This window comes from Leuresthes tenuis, unplaced genomic scaffold (assembly GCF_036924035.1).
Source record: "Leuresthes tenuis unplaced genomic scaffold, fLeuTen1.0.hap1 SCAF_17, whole genome shotgun sequence".
NCBI lineage: Eukaryota > Metazoa > Chordata > Actinopteri > Atheriniformes > Atherinopsidae > Leuresthes > Leuresthes tenuis.
In genome coordinates this window covers 19,782,698-19,807,441 of record NW_027325371.1, presented here as the reverse complement: position 1 = coordinate 19,807,441, position 24,744 = coordinate 19,782,698, and the positions used below count along the sequence as shown (strand labels likewise).

Genomic DNA, 24,744 nt, shown 5'->3' with positions numbered 1-24,744 from the left:
ACTGACCATCAGTTACTTCCTAACTCAGACAAAATCAAATGTGAACGGTTTCCCAGACGTTGGTCTGACAGCATTCTCAAAAGTAGATATCACAACTTTTGACGGATTAGAGACGGTCAGATGACGAGTTACGTTTTTTTTTTTAAAAAACAACAACAACAACATATTGACAAGGTAGATAAGTAATAAAAACCTATGTTTGTGTTGTTTTCTGTAAGAGTAAAGCATGCATTGCCAAGAATCACAGAAAGCAACATGTTTAGTCGACATTCTCATCCATCTTTGATTATGGTGATGAAGATTTTATGCATTATTCTGCTTAAAATCTCTGAAAGCAGTATATCATTCTTGGTCTTCTCCGGTTTATTAACTGGGGATATCATTGTATACTCGATCGTAAAACTCGTCTGGATCTGTTGGCAGTAAGATGATTCATTTATAAATCTCCAGAGATATCTCACATCACTGCTTAGCTATAAATCCACCTCATACTGTGGGGTCCCTGAAATGCATCCCCCTCCAGGATCACCATGTTAACTAAGAGCTTGAAAATTCTATCTTAACTTCTGTGTCCCCTATGAGTGGGGCAGTGACTAAAACATTTAAAGTTGCATATTAATACCTTGGAGTGTTCCTGGATTTTAACAATTGTAACATGTTTAAATTGTTGCTTTGCTGTTTTAAATGTTATAAGCTTTTTACTTTTATTGGGTTTTTACCGTCTTGTACTTTTATTCGCTGCTGTTTTGCTCTTACATGAATTAATGAATTAAAGTTTTTCACATCACTGTAACTCGCAGCCCATTTCTCTGCAACATTTTGTCTTTATTTCTTATTTCATTCCACATGCAGTTGAGGTAATGGACCGGAAGATGTCGCCGCGCCCTCTTCCTCAGCAGAGAGACATTCGGCGGACTTAAATTCCGCTCCTTAGACACAAGTGGTCCCCTTTTTTTCTCTGATAACAGAGGGGGAATGGGACAGAAAGAGATAGAGGTGGGCAGAGGTGTGACTGACTGGACGGGCAGAGGCAGAGGGAGACTCGGAGCCAGCTGGGCATTTGCCATATCTTGTTTTTACTTTATTTTTCAGAGAGGGTGGAAAGTTGAACTATAGCACCTTTGTCTCGTGCGTAAACGGGATAGGCTGTTTCTCCAAATTCTTTGGAGTCCAACACTTTCAGACTGAGCGGTATATTTGGAGGTTGTTGTCTGGGTGGAGTTTTCTTTGCCTCGTAAGATTATTTCCTACACATTTAGCATCTTTCATGCTTTGCTTCGCCTCCTTCTACCACTAGTTTTCCTCGTGTCTATCTCACCATCATTAGATGTAGGCTGTTGTTTTGATTTCCTATTAATATTTAACTCCGGTGCTATCATCTGATAATCTTGTCTTTACTGCATTTCAGCGCATCGGTCCCTGCGGTGCTCGGATTACAATGTTAGGGATTTTGGAGATTTGGAGCGCCCTGCTGACAGTTTCTGCGCTGACCAAAGGTGCCCTCGGAGGATACGGGCTGAGCATGTTTGCTGCGCAGTCTTCCCCTCCGGACCCGTGCTATGATGAGAACGGGAACCCTCGGAGATGCATCCCCGACTTCGTCAACTCCGCTTTCGGGAAAGACGTGCGCGTGTCCAGCACCTGCGGCAACCCGGCCACCCGGTACTGTGTGGTGACCGAGAAGGGTGAGGAGCGCACCAGAGACTGCCACACGTGCGACGCCGGGGACCCCAAGAAGTCCCATCCACCTGCCTATTTGACGGACCTCAACAACCCTCACAACCTCACCTGCTGGCAGTCTGAAAACTACGTGCAGTACCCGCAGAACGTCACCCTCACCCTGTCGCTGGGTAAAAAGTTCGAGGTGACCTATGTGAGCCTACAGTTCTGCTCACCCAGACCCGAGTCCATGGCGATCTACAAGTCCATGGACTACGGCAAATCGTGGATGCCGTTTCAGTTTTACTCCACTCAGTGTAAGAAGATGTACAACCGGCAGAATAAGGCGACAATTACCAAGCAGAACGAGCAAGAAGCGATCTGCACGGACTCCCACACCGACATGCACCCTCTGACAGGTGGCCTCATCGCCTTCAGCACCCTGGACGGGAGACCGTCTGCGCACGACTTCGACAATTCCCCGGTGCTGCAGGACTGGGTGACGGCCACCGACATCAAGGTGATCTTCAGCCGGCTCCACACGTTCGGAGACGAGAACGAGGACGACTCGGAGCTGGCGCGCGACTCCTACTTTTACGCCGTGTCGGACCTGCAGGTCGGAGGACGGTGCAAGTGCAACGGGCACGCTTCGAAATGCGTCAAAGACAGAGAGGGGAATCTGGTGTGCGAGTGCAAGCACAACACGGCGGGGCCGGAGTGCGACAGGTGCAAACCTTTCCACTACGACCGACCCTGGCAGCGCGCCACGGCCAGGGAAGCCAACGAGTGTGTCGGTAAGCCTGTCTCTCTTTTTTATTTTAAATCTTTTATACATCACCGTGGAAATTGAAGCTTTTATAACATCTTACCTGACTAAGTCATTCGTCTCACACCTGGTGTAACCAATGAGTAAATTGGTGATGATCTTTATCTGTTATTACGCGCAAAAAAAGAACCTGAAGTCCCTGTCAGCAGTTTATCCGTTCGTATGATTTATTTTCTTTCTGAGAATGAACCGCAAAAGTGGCGCTCATCAGAATGTCCTCATATGTAAATCTATCATCCTTAAAAGAGAACGTGTACCTTACTTATTGGCCGAGATGAACAGATTGTGATCTGACTTTTAAAAGAAGGGTATAAATTCGAGTAGGTCTAGGTAAATTCTAGATTATGCATCCGAAGAGGAGGGCCACGCATGTCGATAACATGCTGAAATTTCAGGCCCCAAGCGGGGAAAATGACCGATACAATCCTCTGATTAAAATAGATAATATCGCTCATGGGATGACTTATTCAAAAATTAATTTACCCTCTATCATATTCTTATATAACTCTCTCCATGTCCAAAAGAAAATATACTAGGCCTGGTAATTATGCTGAAAATAAGCCCAATTACTTAGATTAATTTGCACAGGTATGTGAAAACGTCCGCCACAATTTAGGACTAAATAACTTCTAAGTAGTGGAAACATATTGTGCAGTTTACTGCTTGTACTTTATTGTTAAATATGTAAAATTAGAAGAAATTTGAATCTCATCAGTGATTCTAATTGGTTATCAAACGAATATTTTCCAGGATACGGAGTATCAGGGTTCCTTGTATGCAGAGACAGGATTTTCAGGTTTTAAACTAAATATATTTTGCTCGGTAAAAACACCGTGAGTTTATCTGTAATCTTTAATCAGCACACAAAATAAGTTCTTAACAGGGAAATAAAAGGCAGGAAGTCTTTTCAGCAAACAAAGCGCGCCTGTCCAAACGCGTAATTGCGTTCTGATTTCTTGTTTCCGACTGTAGTAGCGGCTCTAATAGGAAGGAAACATTGCAGCTGCAGAGATAGACTGCAGGGGCGTGTTGTGTTTCCATAAGCAGGTGCTATTACAGATTGGATGGGCGATTAGGGCGGTTTTATTGACATTTTTGGCGCGTAGAGTATAAACTGGCACTTTAGAGGCGGCAAAACTATTCAGAGAGAGGGACAAAGCATTAAGTAATTTGAAGCCAGATCGAGTTTATGTTGTACAGAGCGAAGCGTGTTTGCTGTGATGCTTATTTTTCAACAACAGGGCAGCGAATCTGGAAACGCAACACGACCCAACACTGCCATGGTTTGCTCAACCAAACGGAACAAGTGAGCAAGTTGTTCCCTTTGGCCTCCGACTTTCGCCCGCATGTGAGCGCATTTTACTAAAACAAAAGCTTGTCACTTGCGGCATCCATCTCGCTTTTAGTGGGAGGCTCTCCCACCGCTTTTCATCGTCTCACTTGTGCAAGCGGTGTCATCAGATAAAGCCGCAGAAGAGCCAGACTGAGCATGTCTTCCACAGAAGAAATAATAGGAAGGGTGGCCTGACACCTTAGCGTGAAAGAAGAAGAGCCAGGGGAGGGGCTGTTTCCATTGAGCACTGAGTCCATATGGTCTGGCAGTGGGGATGCAGAATGGCTAGTTTTGTCCACCCTGATGTAGAACATTGTGATATTGAAGCAAGAGAAAGAAAAAGATGCGGTTATGGGAGAGTTGGCCTCACTTATTGGTGGCAGGCATCAAGGAAGTAAGACAAAGTCAATTTCCCATGACTTTGCGTGCAGGGTTGCCATCATTTTGTCAAAAAGGCATTTATGTTGGCAGCAGCAGCCCTCACATTCCTATCAGCTGGAGGCACATGAGTAGAAAATTTGTCCATAACACATGGGCGTCACAGGTCCCCCTCCTGAGGAATCTGATCGGCCACACCGGAGTCAGAAGGTGGAGGGGAGTTAGTTAGTTTTGGATGGATCGTTGAATTGCCTACAGGGGCAGCAGGCTGAGGAGCATCTGGAACGGGACCTCTGTGTTAAGTGACTGTAAATATTCAAAAACAGTTACAAAATGCGTATAAACAGGGAGATGCACAGATAAGAACGATATTAAATCCCTTAAAGGAGATGTTTTCAATCTAAATGATCTTACATTAGAATAGAAGTAAAAGTTGAAATTCTGTCTCTGGCATCAACAATTTTTAATTTTTAATTTAAAGCCTTAGTACCTTTAATTTAAAGCCTTAGTTAGTTACTCAGCATCATCTATTGTTATGAAGAAACACTTTAAATGTGAGACTTAACCCACCTACTGTCCAAACATGCTCCCATTCTTCCCACACGCTTCTTACTACAACCCCAAATATGCAAACATAAACTTTAGCTTTGCACATGTTTCGTTATCATTTCTATAAAGTTATGAACATGGTTGGAAAACACACACACACACACACACACAGTGACAGGTCAGGCCCTCCTGTCCCAGGCAGCTGCTTCATATTCTCTCCATGTTCAGCGTAGCACTGACCCCTGACAGTCAAGCCCCCACTCCTCTCCGGCCTGACTGATGGGCTGTGAAGGGGAACTGTGGGAAACTTCTGCTTGCCAAGTGGGCTTTGAGGCAAGATGAAAATGGTAGCCTCGGTCACTCATACGTGTAATTTTGCACTTGTTCAGTTTCAGCGTTGTTTTCGCTGTCGCCCTGCCATGCGATGTTCTGTTTTATTATGGCCGTATAAGTCAGCTGGAGGCCCAGTCAGTCTTGCTTCCTGATGCTTTTGATTTACTTTCCGAGTACACCTTGCTTTCACCTCAGCATGTCGAGTCCTACGGTTGGCAGGCTTTTATGTGGCTTGAGGTGTACTTCATGTGAAAGAAATTTCATGGGGGACCTGTGATTTCATCAAGCCATCAAGTAGTGTCGGATACAGATCTATGCGTATCTGATCACAGGCTCGGTGAGGAGAAAGTTGTACTTTGGCATTTGTTAAGATATTTTTATGATAGAGCGCCAGCATGTTTGCCACCCACAAGGTAGCTGAATCAGTTTATGATTGTATCAACTGGCTGATAGCTCTGCTTCCAGTCTGTGCAGCACATTTCTAGCTCTCCTGATAATAGAAGGCAGGATATAAATACGATCTTCAAAGAACCATGAGGTTTATTGGTTAAAATGGTAGGAGGATATGTTAAAATGAGTACTATAGCTGCCTGTTAGCAATTTAAGTCTGGATCACAGGTCCCGAACCTTTTTCTGTCAAAGCACCAGTGACAACACTGGCCATGCTCAAGATTTCTTCATCTGTTTTAAACTGGCTCATTAGCACTGCTATGTAGCTATAAAAGTATTCAAACACAAACAAAGTCAGTTTATAGGTTGATTTGCATTGTCACTTGGATTCAGCTTTACCACATCGTAAATTCAGTTGTTTTTATATCCCAGTGGAGCTACTCTAGATTCCATCCTCGCCCAGACACTTCAAATCAATCAAGGCAAGAGTACCTTTAGAAAAAAAAAGCCCATTTTCTGAGGAAACGCTGCTAAAGACTGGAGGAAACCAGACCCTTACAGAACCAGGTCAACACGTTTCCATGTGCAGTTTGCAACTGTGCTATGTTGAGTTCGAGCATAGACCTTTTATTTCTCCATGTGGCTGGATGGGACCAGTGACAACATCTGCACTGACCACCAAGTGCTCCGTTTGCAGTGAGGATATAGGTAGTCAGCTCATGCCCTTAAATACCACCCATAGCGGCATCCTGTGAAGCACCGCCCCTAAAAGCTGCAGGAGGTAAAACAACTTTGTCACTTTGTTGTTGGATTTGGGCCATTACCAGACTAAAATGCATTCTTTGTACAGTGTGACCGTCACAACCCTCACGGAAGCCATTCCAAATTCTTCAAAGGTAATAATAGTTCATTTCTGCCTGCATGAACAAATTACCGGTGGGGACATACTTTGGCAGAGGACATTATCGTACTGATGGTGGCTGTGCCACCTGTCCCCCCTGCTGGGTTGTCAGGTTAGGCCAGGCCAGATCTGCCCACCATCTGGGTCTCATTTCAGCTGCATGGCAGCGGCCCATGTGACAGGAGAGGAGAATTATTCTCAGGTATGATGTCATAGATGTTCGTGTAACATAACCTGCATTTTGCTTCCTTCGCTCCTCTGCTCCCACCTCCTCTGTCCTCGTCTTTATGTTTGTCTCTGACTCATCTCCGTGTGCTCGTGCGAGTGAGACCGAGTCTTCTATTGCTATTGTCTGGTGTGTAAGCTGACACATATTTGTGGGTTTCCTTTTTCTTTTTTTTTCCCCCACACATGAATTTAGGCAACAATAGCCAGAGGATATGGCTATTTCTGGGGTTGGTTTTGCTTTCTTGACTTCTGTTTTGATGGGGTCCGTGTTTAAAAACATTAGTTTAACATGCTGCATAGTACAGTAAATGAAAACAGGCTGTGTTTGCAAATGATGAGACAGATTTTGTTTAACAAGGAAACTCAGTTTAATCCCCATGATAGTAAGTAAGGTACCCACAAGCCACGCACTGAGAAACTTCTCCTTTGGACATGAATAAAGACAAACGCGCCTCTGCCAACACCCAGTATTAAATATTTAAAGAACATCTGAGACAGATGAAAACAAATAAATGTCAGTGCGAGCATCTTGCTTCTGTTGTGCCTTTGTTTTCGATCCCCATCAATGGTTGCACGGGTAACACAAAAGCCTATGCCGTGCAGATAAGCAAGATAAGACCAAGACCTGAAGATTTCATTCCAAACTGCATGTCAAAGATTAAAAGTTCAAGTGATCCGAGTAAACACAAGCAAAAAGAAAGAGCAGTTAATAGAAAACAGGTGTTGTTCAGGTTTGAAAACACAGAGGAACTTTTCTGGAAATACGGCAGCATGGAAAGACCAACATCACTGAGTCCCATGAGGAGTCTTCTGCCAGATAGATGGACTGATGAGTCTCAGTCATTCAGAACACGTCAGTACTGAGCGCGCCTCAGAGGCACAAGGGAGGACGTTTCAAATACTCCGGCCAATAAGCGGGAAGAAAAATGACTTTGGGCGGTAGTGACCCTGAAGCAAAAACTCCCAGAGAACAAATCAGTTTCAATCAGCAGAATCAGATGTGAAGCAGACTCTGTGTAATTTTCTTCTGAACAAGAAAGAAATATCCAACTTTATCAGCACAGCCTGCATGACAGCCTGCTCTGGAGACAAAGGAGCTTAACCAGCTGCAGCAAACTGGCAACACACTTTTTCAGAAAGTGATTTATTCTCACTCATATATTTCCTTTTTTTAGCCATCAGTTTTCATACACTTAGTAACAACATAATCTTGTGTGCTAATAAATTACACAAATCTGCTGTACTTTGCATCACTGCTGTTTCATTGGAAGGTGCGATCCATTAACTTGTCTTCACTACACAGAATTGTTATTTTATTCAAGGATTATTGTGTCTCCTTATGTGTAAAATGGATTTTTTTAAAAAAAATAGATATGGCTCAACTGTAGGAAAAACACCCTTTTATACACTTCCCATGATTTAGAAAAAGAAAACTCCTGCTCTCAGTATGTCCCAAAATCTGAATGAAATAAACAAAATTCAAGTGACCACTGTTTGTTAAAGGAATATATGAATAATTTAAAATGTTCCCATTCAAACCGTAATACCTTAATGGCCACTGAATCCGAAAAACGTCAAATTTATGGAGGAAAAATCATTTCCCTTTTTTCCCCCTGAAGAGCCGGAAGGCAAACAGTGACTTTAATTTTGATTCTGAACACATGCAAGTATAGTTGCCTTGTTTGCTGTGAGAAGCTTTTAAAAAAAATAAAACTGTACAAAAAAACACCATCAGTGAAATTTTAAAATCAGTTGAGAATAATAAAAGAATTAAAATGAGCTGTGAATAACCCCCCTTTTTTTGTTTAGTTAGAGGACAAAGCAACCCCCCTTTTATGAGACCTCCAATTCATTTCTATTGTCCCTGCAGACTATTGTTGGTGCCGGCCGTTCATTGAGACGCTCCCCCTCTGTACATCCGTCAGCCTCCATAAAGACATGTTGGGTTTCCAGAATGATCAGTGTTATGGAGGTTTTGAAAAATAGTGGTAATAGTAAAAGAGTATATACATTAAAACAGGGAAGGCTTGAAATAATATGCTTCACAAACCCTCTCAGGTTCTGTGGCCCTGAACTTAAAACATGACAAGCGAGCATGACAGGGATCACCTAAAACATTTAAATAGAACCAGTATAGTAACACATATATTCCCAAAGCTTTGTAAATAACGCCTAAAACCACCATTTCTGTTCTTAAGACTCCACGGTGTGGATGCTCCATGCTGTCCACACGCTAACACCGACAGCAGGACCTGCAGCAGCTCCAACAAAGTCTCCCTTAACCCTGTCACGATTACAAACGCAGAACAATGCTTCTAGAACTGGCTCTCACTCTGTCGCCTCCGGTCCTTCTTGCAACATAAGCCTCTGTGACTTTGGTAAGAGCTTTCTGTGTATACAGCCAGACCATAAAACAAAGAGATGCAAAAAAAAAAACTCTTTTACAGTCCACTGTCCTCTGGGTAGAGGCTCCATGTTTTGAGTTTTGTTTTGTTCAGCTCATAATTCAAGACAGACGTGATGTTTGGAGCTAGGAAGGTTTCACTCGGGCTTTTAAAGGCAGGCTGAAAAATGGTTTTCAGCTGAGTTGTGGAGGGCACTTTGGAGAGGTGTCTCTGTGTTTTGAGAGGCGTATGTTCACTTTGATTTAACGCTCCCAGCTTTCACACACAGGCTGTTGGATATTGTGACATTAATGCCGATCAGAGGGAATGATCGTGTTGAATGCAGTGAGTTGGATATGAGGTTTGAGAAGCCGCGACACACGTTGACGACTGATGCCATGTGTGTGTCGTGTTCACGCAAACAACACTGCAAACAACAACTGACACGTGTTGTGCCGTTATTAAGTTTAACAGTGACACAGGTTCAAAGTACATCTGCAGGCAGCGAGCAGCTTGGGCCTGAAAAAGCTAAGAGAGCCTTTCCAGTATCTGTCTATTTTATATCCTTCCACCAAGTTTCCCCCTCCCTCCTTCACTTTCCAAATCATGGAATATGACCTTAAGAGTTACAGATCCTTTCCGAAACAACAATGCAAAACTACTGAATAATAAGTGAAAGCCTTGCCCGAAAGACCCTCTGCAAATATTGTGCTGGTTTGTTCCCTCTGACTGACAAACTGTACATAGCATCATTATGCCACACTGAACGTTACAGTTGCTCGAAGTTCAGTTTGTTCAAAGTACTTAGTGTAACGAATATAAAGCTGAGGAGGTGGAAAATTTTATAAGTACTAATCTGATTATTGGTGAGATGTTGGGGCATTTGAACATTTACTGTAAAGGCATTGCATGAGAGTCCGACTACAGAAACCATGAGGAATTATCATCTAAAAGGTACTTTTAGACTGAAACTAAAACTGTCCAATGTGTTGGAGGAGAAAGTATAAAGTTGCATCAAATGGAGTTTCACAACTTTGATCCCACGGTTGTGTGTAAGCGAGTCGCCTGAGGAAATGTACTTGGTTCGTTTCAACCACTGGAGTTATGGTAACTGTTATTTTCTTTTTGGAAATTGTTTTGTTTCTCAATCACAAAAAGTTGTCAGAATGTTTTTATTCAACTGGTCTTGCAAAATGATGTAAATACACAAACTTCATATTCAACAACAAACTGGTTTCGTGTAATTCTGACTGAGCAGTGAGCGTCCAACAGTCTGTGTGAGGTAGAGAGGAACTGCCCAGAAATAGGTGCATGACCCATACAAATCTGTTAGGATTTCACAAATCATTTAGAGTCAACAGAAACCATTATGGTCCAGTAAGCTGATCCTGAATGGCTTGAACATTTTGAATTGTTTGTTTTCATGGCTGTTTATTTTTGTTTGCTCATGAGACGCTTTATTGTTCACCGAGCCAAAATGAAATAGATGCATGTTAGCGTGAGTGTGTGGATGCTCAACTCTTTGTGTCCACTGTCTGTCTACATGGAGCTGACTTGACTGGGGCCTCCGGGGTGGCATCAGGACCACCTAGTGCGCGCACACCGAGCCCCTTTGAGGCAGGGCAGGCTGGGAATGATTAATGGGCCAGAGGAGTGACACGCTCCGTGGCTCAGCTTCAGACCCCCAGCCAGCTCCCCTGCTGCGCTGCCACCCGACACAGCCAGCTCAGTGACAACGCTGCTTGTACGCCCACACACAACACACTTCAGTGTCACTTACCCGACTTACCCCCAGTGCCACGGCTCCCCCCTCTCTCTCTCCCCCAGAAAGCATTGAGGAACTCTGCAGTGGAGGCAAGGCTTAGCTCCTTTGACTGGTACCATCTTTCCTGCTGCGCTGTCGACACAGGGGTCTTTTTACTGCAACACAAAGACAACAGATCCCAACTGGATCACTTATAGATGGAAAAATGCCTTGAAAGAAACATATAGTACACTATAGTATACTGTAGTACATATAGTAACTCTGAAATCTGCTTTATTATTGTTTTCAGGGGAAAAAAATCCCTATTATCCCAATAAGATCATGTACATTGAATGTGACATCAGCAATGTCAGCTTCTAATTACCCCACACCTTTTTCATTAAAAACAACTTACCCACCGACATAAAAAGTCTGCCTTAATAAGGAAATGGAGTTGTCGGATCCAGTTTCATATTTATTTCTCCATATAACATCTGTGGGGGTGTCTCCAAGTGGCTCTGTTACCCTGTAATGGATTTCTACAGCCCCCTGTTCGTTGTCTCCATCCCTCATGTACCCCAGTGTCCAATTTTTCTCTGAGAGAGAATGAGGAACCACTTATTGGATTTGAGGGGATATCCAGCAGGATTGATACAGGAGAGGAAAAATCACTGGCTACCACATATAGCTCCCAAAATGACCATAAATATCCCCGGGTTCCACATCTGCTCAAAGACGGGAAAACCTGGGGATTCATCAACCTCCACCATCCCTCTGCTCACTGTGTGTTTGTGTGTGTGTGTGCAACTGAGGCAAATCTCTCGGTCAGACTGGGAGTAGGGAATTGTCCGCAGACGCAGGAGGATTAAGCTGTCCTCCAGTCTGCCGTAACTCTTTTAGTTTGAGCGGCTGTATGTAGACTGTTTCCATCCTCCTCTCATCTCTTCTCCAGGTCACCACAGCTACTGTGGGGCAAACGGCTCACGATTCCTTCACACGCTCACTCCAAACAGTAGAAAGTGACTTCCTTCCGCTCCCGACCGGCCCTCATTTGAGACGTACAGCAGACGGCTTCCTCCCTCCCGTACTTACAGGAAAACAGCCCGTAGCATGCACACATCTGCACGTGTGTGTGTACGTGCACTGCAAGGTTTATTTACACAAAGAGGAAGGGTCACTTTCACATGATAGTGGGTCAGAGATAATACGCCGTATCTGCTTCCCACTTCCCACCCCAGGAAAAAGAATGACCTCAGAACAGTGAAAGAACATGTTAAATTACACCGTGATGTACAGCAACCCATGAAATACAGGCCTCTGTTACAGTAGCTTCCTCTGCTCAGTCATGGCATTAAACCAAAGACAGCAAAGGTGCTGAGATGAGAGCAAGACTGGGATCAAATTCTAATTTATCTAGCTGAACGTTAGATAAAGAGAGATACTCTCCCTCTTGGGTCTGGAGAGTACAAATCTGAAAAAGAGAAAGATACAAGTGACAGTCAGGCCCACGGCCTACTCCTCTTCACTGCTTGAGGCTGTCTGTAATAAATATCTGGGCTTGAAGTGTAAAATGAGTGGAATGCACCTTAAAACCGTAAATAGAAGAAGAAGAAAAAACTGACACTGTCTTTCCAAATGAATTAGAAGGTGTTTTTCGAGCTGTTAAATCATATGATTGACAGCTGGGGGCCCCTCAAACTGGATGCCTTCATTAATCTGAGACTCATTGGAGAGTTTGTTTTACTCGTAACTACTGTGGCTATAAAGTTCACTGAGTTCCTGCTGAGATTGCCAGTGGTTCATGCGCTTCAGGAAGAAACCAAGCCTTTTCCTCTTCAACTCAATACCATGTCCTGGAAGCCACCTAGCAACCAGAACAAACTTTGGGTGGAAAAAAATGAACACAGCAGTGACAAAATGTCCACAGTGATCTCTCAGTGTTTCCATTAAAACAATCATTAACCATTAAGTCACAGACTTTTTCCTTCCTATCTGCAAAAACGGTTACGGTGGGTGCTCAGGCTGCAACACGTCCCTGCACAGATTTCTCTCATTAATTCACATCCTTAACTCCACCCCAGATTTGACTTGATCACAAACCACCGTGTAAGATAAAGGGTTAAGTATCGATGCAATCCAAAACACACAGGAGAGATATTTCTGAGATAGGAATGTGGACAGTTATAAATAGGCCTTTGGAGAAAAGTGTAGAAAAGCACAATAAACATGCCACAAGAGCGATGGATTGTCACCTCAGCTTCATGATTTACTGCCTAGTGGCTTCCTGCCTCTTTCTCCCATACGCCTTCTGCAAGAGAGAACACAGAGGAGCTGCCGCGTGCCGGAGTGTTAAAATAACCTCCCCTGCTCTGTGGGGGAGATTTGGAACTCGGCCCAACGCTGGAGTCCCGCAGCAACCCGGCTTTGTTTAGCCGTTTGGGACAGGTTTAGTCTGGAGAGTGTCCCCTCTGACCACAAGCTCAATTAGGCTGCAATCATGGGATGTCAGGTTTACTGTAAATACAAGCTGCCTACTGGAGAAAAGCGGTCAGCTCTACCTCAGGTTCGCAATTAGTTAGTTAGGATAAATGGGGGATTTTCAGATGTCTCACAAATGTGTTCACACTCAAACCAAAATGCCTTACTGCATAATATTACTCATAAAACACAGCGAGTAGGAAATATGCAGTTAGTCAAACAAACGGTAGAATAAGTAGAAAACATTTGGTACGATAATCACCATACTCCCCACTGAGATTATGCTTTACATGACAAAAAATGTGGACTGTGGTAATGATATCTGCAGAGAAATCTGCAATAAGGTGGGAAAAGTACTTCTGCAGATTAAAAATACCTTCCCCGCAACACCTGAACACCACACGTGCAGGACTAAGAGAGAGTGAAAACTTATAAGCAGGAATTATGATATAAAGGTTCACATATAAACAATTGAAATGCTCTATCAGGACAGCTCAAGTATTTAGCTAAAAGCAGTGGCTATATAGTGTGAACAACAGAACTCCCAAAATAGTTACATACAACAATACTACATACAAATTTTCTTTGACCTTTATTTCTTTGCAGAAGTTATGGACCTAAGATATTCCATGTTTTGTCTTAATGTTTGTTATTATATATTAATTTAAGCAACACATTCTAGTAAAGCTTTTAACATTTTTTAATGTCGCGATTCCTGCTCAGAACACTTCAAAGGTGTTCTGACATTTGACGATACCAAGTAATGGAGCATTTCAAGAGTCATCTTCTCCCATTCTTCCTGCTACAGTATGAAGCTGTCGTTGCAGCCTTTGTTTAACATTCTGTGGGGGACAGCAGGCAGGTCCTTTTCAATACTTGCACCTTCTTCTTTCCCAACCATGGCGTTGTAGTGGGTGCAGAATGTGGTTTTGCATCTTGTTAAGAAATGTATGAAAACATTTTTCAAAAGATGTGGTCTTGAATGCAGCATATGTTGCTCTAAAAATCCACTGTACTTTTCTTTATTATTAATGTCATCCCATAGGTGTAAATGAGCCTTTCCAAAAGTTTCCTCAATGTGGTGGTTTGTCCCAGATGCCTCATAGCCCAGACAGCTTAAGCTTGCACCAATTACGCTTTGACATTTCTTTAGAATTTCTTAATTGTCAGAACATTCAGACCTACAGCTCAATGAGAGAAACCTGAATCCCTGCTTTAAAACCACATTTGTATCCATGGAGTCCACATACAATAAAAGCTTCCTTTAGAAACAGCAAGGATGGACAATTAGCTTATCAATGTTAATGACCAGGGACCTTTTCAACAGCTTTTATAAACTTGAGAAAATAAGCTTAAGGGAGGAAGGAAACAACACTCGGGTCAGCCCGGTTCCACACCTACAATGTGAAAGCACTCATAGTTCCTGAGAGAAAATATACAAGGCATCAAACCAAAACATACAAATATATAGGAAATTAATCTTTTTTTTGTGATTATTACCCAAAAGAATATTTTATCAACAGGCACAGCAGGCATGTTTTAGTACTGACGCAGCCTGTTTACGCACACCCTCACAATGTGAAAAGGAAGTATTCCCAAAACCACTGTCGGAGGGATGTTTCCCTAACAATCCATCATCTTTGCACATTAAGTACAGCTTTGTTTCCTCCTGTGGTCAGTCAGGAAGCAAAGCTCAAACATTTATAGTAACATAGTTTTAGATTTATAGGACGTTTAGATGAGAGAGGCCTTCAGAACAGGCCTGGAGCTCTGCGGAAAACTTCAATCAAAAAGATAGCAGCCAACACGAAAATGCACGCTCTTCTTTGAGTGCCTTTGTCCCACGATAGTGCAGCTTTAATTAGCAAGTTTACTGTATCAAAAGAGGACAAAAGTGCGATTGAAAACGGGTGACATGCAACAAAGATCTCAGGCGAAGCTGTTGCAATTACACAGCGTACGTTCCAGCAAACTGAACCAGTAGTACGCCCACTCCCGCCTCCCCTGGACTTCTCCCAACCCTGCAACAAGAGGATAAATGGGCTGAGATATGCTGGCCATTATGCATTATTATTCATAAGAGAGGGTGTGTTATCATTGGCAACACCAAGCAGGGGCTGCTTAGAGCGGGGAGCGACTAACTCTGGTCATTACTGATTGCACAATTACAAAATGTAGCCCCGACAAAATGTCAGGTCTTTTCTTTTCTTGCAAGTAAAAAGGGTCACGGCTCAGATCAAACAGTGCTCGCGGACAATGTAAACATAAAGAAATGGTTTTTTTTTCCTACATTTGTATAACATGGGAAAAGGAAATTTACAAAGTCTAATTCTCAGAGCAAGTACACTTCTTTTAGCCTGCGCGGCCAGTAAAGTGTTCTCTCAACGTGGCTTCTTTAAAGCCTGCTAGAGAAAACTACTGTTCTTGTCAGAATCACCCCAAACAGGTCATTACTTGACCCACACAAATTATTACCAGCTAATCTTAAATTACACTGGCTAACGGTGCATTGCATGGGCTGATGTCACATTGCATTACCTAATGACATGCACGGTGCTGAGAGGGAGCCTGCAGTGCTACTGAAGCCAGACTGACTTGGGTGGCTGTTTATGTTGAGCCAGTGCATTCCCTGTTCGCCAGGCAACCAAACTGTTTACGAGCAGTTACTCACACAAAAGCACAGGGCGGGCTGATTGCTCAACTAATTGATCCCCACCAGAGATCACAGAGCTGTGCTCGTAAAAGAAAGTGAACGCCTCCCATGACATCAGCATGCACAGCAAGACAGGGGAGAGACTTATTCCCAGTCCGAGTGATGCCGTCTACGGTAAGAGGAGAGGCAAACTGTCAGGTGGAATGCATGCACGTGTACACATTTTGCAACTATTAATCAACGAGAAAGTGCTCCGTTTTAAGCGTGGAGCGGTTCGTGGTACGATGGTATCTGTATTAGACCTCTCAGAAGCTCAGGAAATAATAAGATGCCAAATTTTCTGCAGTTTCTTAATGTGAATGACATTTCCAAACAAAATCATGATTATTACCAACACCCACAGGGATATCCCTGGTCAGAGATCAGCCAGAGCTATGTAAGTTTTCTTTGGAGCCGATAGGACTGTTTTCAATGAGACCCAGCATGACATTAAAACACAGGCTATTCGTTTAAAGAGGTGTTCCTAACTACTATGACAGCCTCATGAATCACAGGGCAATAACAATTTTTTTATCACTCCAGTGGACTGCTATCATCGTCACATCATCATATTTCCTCAATATATAATCCCTGCTGAAGCTGCTACAGCCTTGCTGTGTTCACAGAGATTTGAAAGGTTTGAGAGGAAAATTTTGCACAAATTAGCAACACTCTCTTTGACTCCTTGATTGGGCATCTCTCAAACCATAACCCGATGCATATTTACCTTGATGACCGACAGGATTTGGCTGATTTGTGTAATGCTGCAGAAAGCCTCAAGTTCTCCATGTCTTATTGTGCCTTTAATGTTTCTAGTGGCTTCTGGTGGCTCATAATTTAGCACATTTTGAGAACATGCTCAGGCCTGGGTGAAGTTGAAGAGTGAGATTGCTTTAGTAAGTAAGTCTTTCATCACGAGGATGACTCAGTTCAATAGCTCATCTTTTAGCTTTTCATCTCTTATCTGGCCTCGGGGGGCACAAAGTGCACCCCTGTGTGGTCTGACAGCTCCTTGGAGGTGAAAGGTGAGCTGAGTGATGGGTCATTATGTTCTCTGGTGTGCTGTTATGGTGGCGGATTAGACTGAACTCACTTCAGGGAACTGAGGTGTGACTGCCAAATTAGCCGTGATTACAGCATTAGACTGATAGCGTCTGTCATCTGACAACCAGGCAGACGCAGCTATGTGGCTCTGTAAGCCTCTGTGTTTTATATTGGTTCTGCAGAGGTGAGAGAAGATGATTCTGAACAGATCTGGTTTGCTATCGTAGGAAAATCAATCATATGAAGTCACCAGGAGGTTTCTAATATTTTAGAGCATGAGAGTTTAAAAGTCAGTTGATTCCAGCCAAACAATGCAAATGTTTGTAGTTTGAGTATGAATGACCTGACACTAACACTAGCCTGAGTGTTAATAACTCCAACAGATTCTCAGCCCGAGTCCAAACTCCCCATACTAATCCAGACCTGGCAACCACACTTGTGGTTTTCACATTTGGCCCATCAGTGGCCGAACACCGCTAGCGGCACCGATACCCGATCAACCTGAGCGGACTGGCCACCTGGATTGACAACGTGATGGAGCCCGAGGGCAAAATGAATGTGATAGCTTGGGAGAACACTTAGTTAGGTACATGTGTCCAAGTGAAATTAAAATGTTGTTTTGCTAAGAAATCAAGAAACACTTCTTACCTCTGGTGTTTGTTTTGATATGTACATGTCTGGTTAACATGTTCCCAACATAGGTGTAAGTGTAGCGAACTTGTGAACTTCACTTGATTGGTGCAGTGTGTGTGTGGGCCAGCACTAAAAAGGATCCAGAATGTTGCTTCAATTCCAAGTGCCACAGATGCAGTTAGCCAGCTGGGGATTATTGTTATTGTTGGTCGGGTCTAGCAGAAATTCTTGAAATGAGCGCAGCCTCTTAACGCCACATCATGTGGCTGAGACAATCTGTGAAAATATGCACCACGGAAAGTTACAAGCTTGTCCTCCACTGATTTTAGTTACCCGCCCCTCAAGGTGTTGATGATTGAAGCACCTCTGTGAAAATGTTGTTGGTTCATTCAATAAGAGGACAGCAAAAAATTTGTTCTATTCATCTCGGACTGGACAAAAACCATTTATCCCTGAACCTGAAACGATGTCATGGTGACAAAGCCAAACACAAATTTAAAGTGAAATTCAAAGTAACAACACACAGGAAATGGAATTACAGTTTCAGGGTCTCTTGGTCAAAGGTCTTGTGCTGTAGGTACACAGCTCCACCATCATCCACATTATGCTAAACTTTCATTGTATCTGACCTACATGTTGTAAAGAGAATGTAACCACTGTGATTGGTACACTTGGTACATGCTTATAGGGAATACTGCTTTGCAGAAATCTATTCCCTCTGTGGAACACAACTGTAAAATGTAGCTGGGCGTAACTGAACCTGGTTAGCTCTTAATGCTAACACATTAACCAGGCTTCTACCTAGAACTATTTCCTTATTTTAAAAGCTCCAGCAGTCTGATTTTGATCCTCTAACATTCTCTCTATTTTTAACTGCATTTTAATCAGTAGTTTCAGTAAAAGTGACTGTTGTTCAACACTTATTAGCTCACAGCGTAGTGTATGAGCCGGTGTTACAAAAACTACAAAAACAATCATTATTGTTTGATTTTCGAGTTTAATTCATTTCAATAAAGACATTTTTATACTGCCAGTTCTCACTTTACAAACAGAGATGAAGATATGAGTGAAGATGGTCCGTGCATGAAAAAAAAAATCTATTTGTATGTTTTTAATACTTTACTTTCAAGGCTATGCTGACAACTTACTTCCGTGCCTTTATTGTGAAAAAGCAAGTTGAAAATAGTCATAGTCAAAAATACTGTCAGAAGTATTGTTATGTAGGAAGTAGTGAAACTGAGTGATTAGAAAATTATAGTCCTATGTCATGATTCAGCCTTTACTGTCGTCAAGCAGCAGGGAGTATAGGTTGGGAAAAAGAGCATACTACTAAATGAAAACTAAATTGTCAGAAGTGTGAAAGAAGACGACTTCGTCAGTTGTACAGTCGAATGTTGTTTTCCAAGTTGTGCAATGGAAAACAAAGCATCAGATTTTGTTTACTGTCTTGAGAATGAGTTGTGAATTTTTTTTGTTTTATGTAATACCTTAAAAATCTTGGGAAAACCACAGAAATCTGAACATGAATGAGGTGGCCCTAATGTCAAAATGCTCTTGTATCAACACAGAAGAAAGTTCTGCTTCTCTTCTTTTTTTTTATCTCTGTCATGCGCCTCATTAAAACCACATTACGTAGAATAAGTCATCATGCTCTACTACAGTTGTTTGTCTCTTTCATGCTGCCCCTTTTTAACTTGATCGAAGAAAACAATCTCTGAAATCAGTTCCAGTTGGCACACTGTTTTCATACTTTACTTGTTTATGTGACACCAGAGTTGCAGGTGCAGAGGTCATCGCACGAACCGTCTTTTTTAATCAGAGATAGAAATCTCCCTGTTCAGCTACAGTTGCTTCTCTGACTGTTTACATTTTTTTTTCCGAAATCATCAAAAGCAGTCCGGAAACTTGTAAAACGAGTCATCATCTGGGGGTGCTTGTTACCAAACTCCTTTGTTGCTGTCCATGCCCTCGTGAAAAATCACAGCTGCTGCAGTGATGTGTGATCGAAATATTTATTGTGGCAAACAATAAATGGTGGAAGCGGACCCTCGGGCAGCTTAGGGTGATGGATCGTGGCACTTCCTTTTAATGTTTCTGCTTTACTGAGTCCAACAGGCTTTATCAAAGCAAGTCCGCGAATGCTGTATGACAGAAACGGCTGTTTGTTAAAGATCTGGCTTCAATAAAGATTCATCTAAGTGCACTGTTTTAAAGTCATGACAGCTTTCAAACTGAATGTATTACAATGATTTATTCGCAAACCTTCCCAGCAGGAATCATTTATTTATTACAAACCAGTACAATAATGTATTTCCACTGTCTTTTCTGCACAACTTGATTCAATCAGTGACTGTAAGTGATGTCTTTATAATACAAAGGAGTAACTGCTTCAGGACTGTGAAACATAATCTATTTGTGTCAACGGCAAGATCGCACCTTAGTTTCAACTAAAATATTTGACCATGACCTTATCCTTAAGACCTCCATAACTGGTTTCCATTACATAAAACTTCAGATTACAGCTGAGATTAGTGTGTTTTGTTCATTGTACAAAGGGTATGTACATACATATGTGGAAATATGTGAGGGAAAATTAAGCTGGAGTGCTTAGTGGTGCTGATAACTGTGAAATTATCATCTGATGATTAGGATTTATGTACAACATATCCTCTTTGGAAAATAACAATGTAACACATAAAACAAAGTTTTAAATTTAATATTTCACAATAATTCTTTATTGCTGCCGGGGAACAAGATATTAAAGAAAGCCTTTAAAAGATGGGTGTAACTCTCTCATTGAGTAGTTAAACGCATGCTTTCAACATCATGATAAAGTCCTTTGGAAACATTCATGGATTTTTGGGACCAACTCTGTGATCTATCGAATAATCATAAATAATGCTGGACAAGCAGCTAGAAGGGCTTTTATGCTTTGCCATATGATTACCAGCAGTGGTAAGGGCTGTCATTTTTAATATACACAGAGGACAAAACAGTGACAATGTGGGGGGAAAAAATCTCACGTTGTGCAGTGGAAAATCAGTATGTGAAATAAGTATGTGAATTTTTAAAAAGCGAACTTTCCTGAGTGTATATCGACTGAGCCGTAAGATATTCTAAGTGCTACTGCATTGTACAGGCTGCAGTGTTAAGTGTTCACCTCTTTTTTTTTTAAATAATACAGAAAAATATAAAGCACAAAGGCTCTTCATGGGTATTAATGAACTCTTGTGAAACAGCATCACCCACATTATACAGCTCAAGTGTTATGCAGGTATTGTATAAGCTCTGTCTACTGTGCACTGAAACACAGGAATCAAGTGCAACTGACACACATTCACACAAAGTATAGGCTCTGCTTGTGAGTCTCTGTGTGCCCAAATCCTCCTCAGCTCAGAGGCTGTGATGAGACATGACCCCAGTTTGATTTGGCACATATCATCATCCTCCTGATATGAGTGACTGCACGGGATTTAAACACACCGAGAGAGTAATTGGCCCTGGATAAACAACAATTGAGCTGGAATTCTGTCCTTCTGCGTCTCTGAGGAAGCGCCGCATTCTTTTCAATCTAGATCACACAAGCCTAGCCTCAAATCTCCCACAGACACCCATAAATGTTGTGCGGATAAACAACTGACACCCAATGACAGGGCTGGTAACTTCCTGCGGCTGAGAGGCTCTTCTAATCATCTATAACCAAATATCTTCAAAGATCATCGTGTACAGATGTTTGATTGTCCCTGAAGTGTAGACGCCTCCATCAAGCTGTGGGATGCGTGATTTTCATCCACTATACACACCCACCAAGAGCGCTTTCTATACAAAGCCTGATAGATGGCACTTGAACATAAATAGATTGAAATAGCATAGCTCTAAGTAGGCCCTTGAAACCAAATGAAAGCAGACCCAGGAAAGACACCTTCCCTTTTCAGATGCCCTATCATAGCATGCAGCTGCCCCACAGTCATATTCCTTTATAAACTTATAAAGTCAGAGCTGAATGTGGCAATCCTTCCCACATTATATATATCATGTGTTACACCTAATAAAATACCTTATATATTTACTTTGTAGTGGAAAAAGAGCCAAATCTTCTTCTCTAATGACAAATTTTATGGGCCATCCAAATGAGCGCAGGCATCAATGTGTGGTAGAAGGTATATTTGAGATTTAGCCGTGACCTGAGTTTTCATTGTTTCTCCTTTTTTCTAACAAACACGCAACAGATTTTCGCTCCTTCCGCACGCAGCTTATCTTGTACTCTAGCTTTTGGAACTCCAAGGCTGTAGTGACTGTGAGCAGAGTGGGGATGTGTGGATGAGATAGCACAGCGCTCATTTGAGAGACCTGGGGACAGCTGGGGAGATAGCGTTTATTAATTAATGGCACTCTCACTCACACAGAAAAAAAAAACAGTTCATTTCTATCACTGCGAGATAGTTTGCAGATAGAAATGTTTGCCAGGGAATTTGTCTCTGTTGGCATCAAACACAAGAAAAGGACTTAAGTTAGGAGTTGCAGCCTGCTTTTTCCATATTTGGTTGCTTTTAAGGGGTTATTGTGTACATTGAGGGGACCGATGCATTGTTACAGTGAACACGTTTGTGTCAGAATATTCAAAAAAGATGAAAGCACAGTTACCAGCATCAGCTTTATTGACCACAGAAAACTAAGAGCATTCCATTACCTATTCACAAAAAAAGCCCTGTTGCATTTTTCCTCTCACTTCCCTTAAGTGGAGATAACATCTGGGATAGGAAAGCAGCAAAGACTGAGAGGGAAAGGGGGGAGGGAGCGTGTGTGTATGAGAGAGGGTTCTTCAAAGCTCAGTGTAGTGTGTGCCGGATCAGCTTTGGGGAGGGAAGTGTGAGAGATAAGCCCGTGACAGCTGCCAAACACCTCTGAGTTGTACTGTGTGTGTGTGTATGTGTGTGTATGAGTCTGGGCCCCCCATTCAGAAGGAGTGTTTCTGAATCCCAACCACCTGCCAGCCCTGGTCTCCCATGGCAGGTGTGAGTCAGTACGTACGTGATTGTGAGCACTGATGAAAACGGAGCATATGTGACATTCTTATCGCCTGCATCTCTCTGTAATAACATTAAGACGGGCGCATTGATGGAGAGATTACTTAAATGTGAGGAGCTGTGAGGGCTGCTTGTATGAATGGTATGTGCATAATCCAGCCAATAAAAGGAAAAAGTTCATTACCTAGGAGAGATTTTGTAAAATGTCATTATGCACACTGAGATGCACACTGTGTATTTTGCAGCTTGCATTCCATGTGTCACAAATGCTTTGAAAGCGTTGTCGGCTGTGCTAACAGCAGCTAACAGAAGCTACATTTAGAGGTAATTTATTTAAGATTGCTAAATAAAAAGAGTAAACCGTCTCTTTTTTTATTTCATCCCGCCTGAGAAACGCAGTACAATCTTCAGTTTTCACAAATCAAAACAGAACAGACACTTCCCCACAACAATTCGAGTCTCTCAGATGTGTTTGGGTGAGCGGAAGAAAGGTTTCCTGCTTGACACCAGCAGGGTTCAGAGGTTAAATTCACAAGCAGGTGGCCGAGCCTGAAAGAGAGCCTGAACCTGAACGTGTCTTTTCCAGGCTTCATTATTCATGTGCCAGACCAAAGCTGGCCACTGCCATCTGTTTCAATACTGCTGAGCAAAACACCTGAGCCTTATTGATCTTTTTGTGAATGATATCATGCATAAGCACATTGTGCAAGGTTTTTAAAATAGTTAAAATAATATAAAAGAATAAAAGAATTTAAAATAGTTTGTTTTTTTGTGTTTTTTTATCAGTTTGAACATCTAAAAAAGGTTGTTATTTTGCACGCACATCAAACTAAATCACTGTCAGAGCCAACGAGGCCACGTGGTGTCTTTTAAGACTGTTTAGCTGGAAGAACTTGTTTCTGTTGTCAGGGCATTATGTGTTACAGCAACATTGTCTAGTTAACGATCTAGATTCAGACCCAGAGACTCGTCAAGCCGACATTCCTACTTCTCACCACAGCGAACAAGTTACTTTACTGTGGTTGCATGTTGCATGCCATCAGCCAAATTGTTACCTACAAAAAATGAATAAATAAATCACATTATAAAAGAGAAATAAAGTCAAATTAACTCAGTAGTACATCCATTATTTACTGCCTGTTCGTTTGTACATCTTATTTTGACAGCTGAGCTGGGGACATTTTTCACAGTTAATTGTGAGATAACAACCGGCGGTTTGATCTCTGGACACTCCAAGTGTCCTCGGTTACTCACAGTGTTGTGTATATGCTACCTTATATATGGCGTAGGTTTAGACCATCTGAACAGATCTGGTTTAGTAGCTCCGTTTTTTAGAGAAAAAACAGTGAAGGAAGACATGAAAGCCAGTTTTGCGTTGATTTGACTGAATACAAAGCTTGGAGAGAGTGTTTTGCCTTTCTTTTAAAATGACATCTCACTTTTTTACAGCTGTAATATTATTTTCTAACTTTAGGAAGTGCAGTGATTTTATTGCAGTAGCATTAAATCTTACTTAAATTCCTACTTCTTTTCTTGATATCAAGATTACAGCGTAACTTGTTTCTTGAACTCATACCAGGAGCCCGAGACTTTGCGATGTCTTTTAATTACAGTGAATGGATTATGTCATTACAACACACCACAACAGTAAATTGGTAACAGGTAGCTGAAGCTATGATGCTGAGCTGAAAATGTCATAGCAGGGCTTCTTGTTTGAGTGCTGAACAGCTCTTTCTCTTTCCCCCAGCCTGCCACTGCAACTTACATGCCCGTCGCTGCCGTTTCAACATGGAGCTGTACAAGCTGTCAGGCCGGAGGAGTGGTGGGGTCTGTCTCAACTGTCGCCACAACACAGCAGGGCGCCACTGCCACTACTGCAAAGAGGGTTACTACAGGGACATGACCAAGTCCATTTCCCATCGCAGAGCTTGCAAAGGTAACGTGAGCGCAGTCGCTACTCCAGGATGAAATAAAACTGTGACAATATTATAACGAGTGGCATTTCCTGTCGTAGTGTTTAAAGCAGATAGCAAATGTAATTACATTTTTAGCATGTAGAAACATGCAGAAGTTGGAAATACCCGCATATTGCACTGAGCTTCATAGATGACAAACAACCTGTGAGGTGCAGTTAAAACTAATCTA

General features: G+C 42.3%; 1 protein-coding gene across 1 annotated transcript in view; it reads left to right on the top strand.

The window, feature by feature from the left end:
• Window positions 1-971: 971 nt before the first annotated feature.
• Window positions 972-24,744, top strand: part of ntn1b (netrin 1b) — a 40,598-nt gene continuing 16,825 nt past the window's right edge. Inside the window, exons 1-3 of the mRNA XM_072369207.1 lie at window positions 972-1,234; window positions 1,409-2,453; window positions 24,347-24,535. Of these exons, the coding sequence (XP_072225308.1) occupies window positions 1,439-2,453; window positions 24,347-24,535 (1,204 nt within the window). The 5' untranslated portion in view covers window positions 972-1,234; window positions 1,409-1,438. The remainder of the gene's footprint in view (window positions 1,235-1,408; window positions 2,454-24,346; window positions 24,536-24,744) is intronic.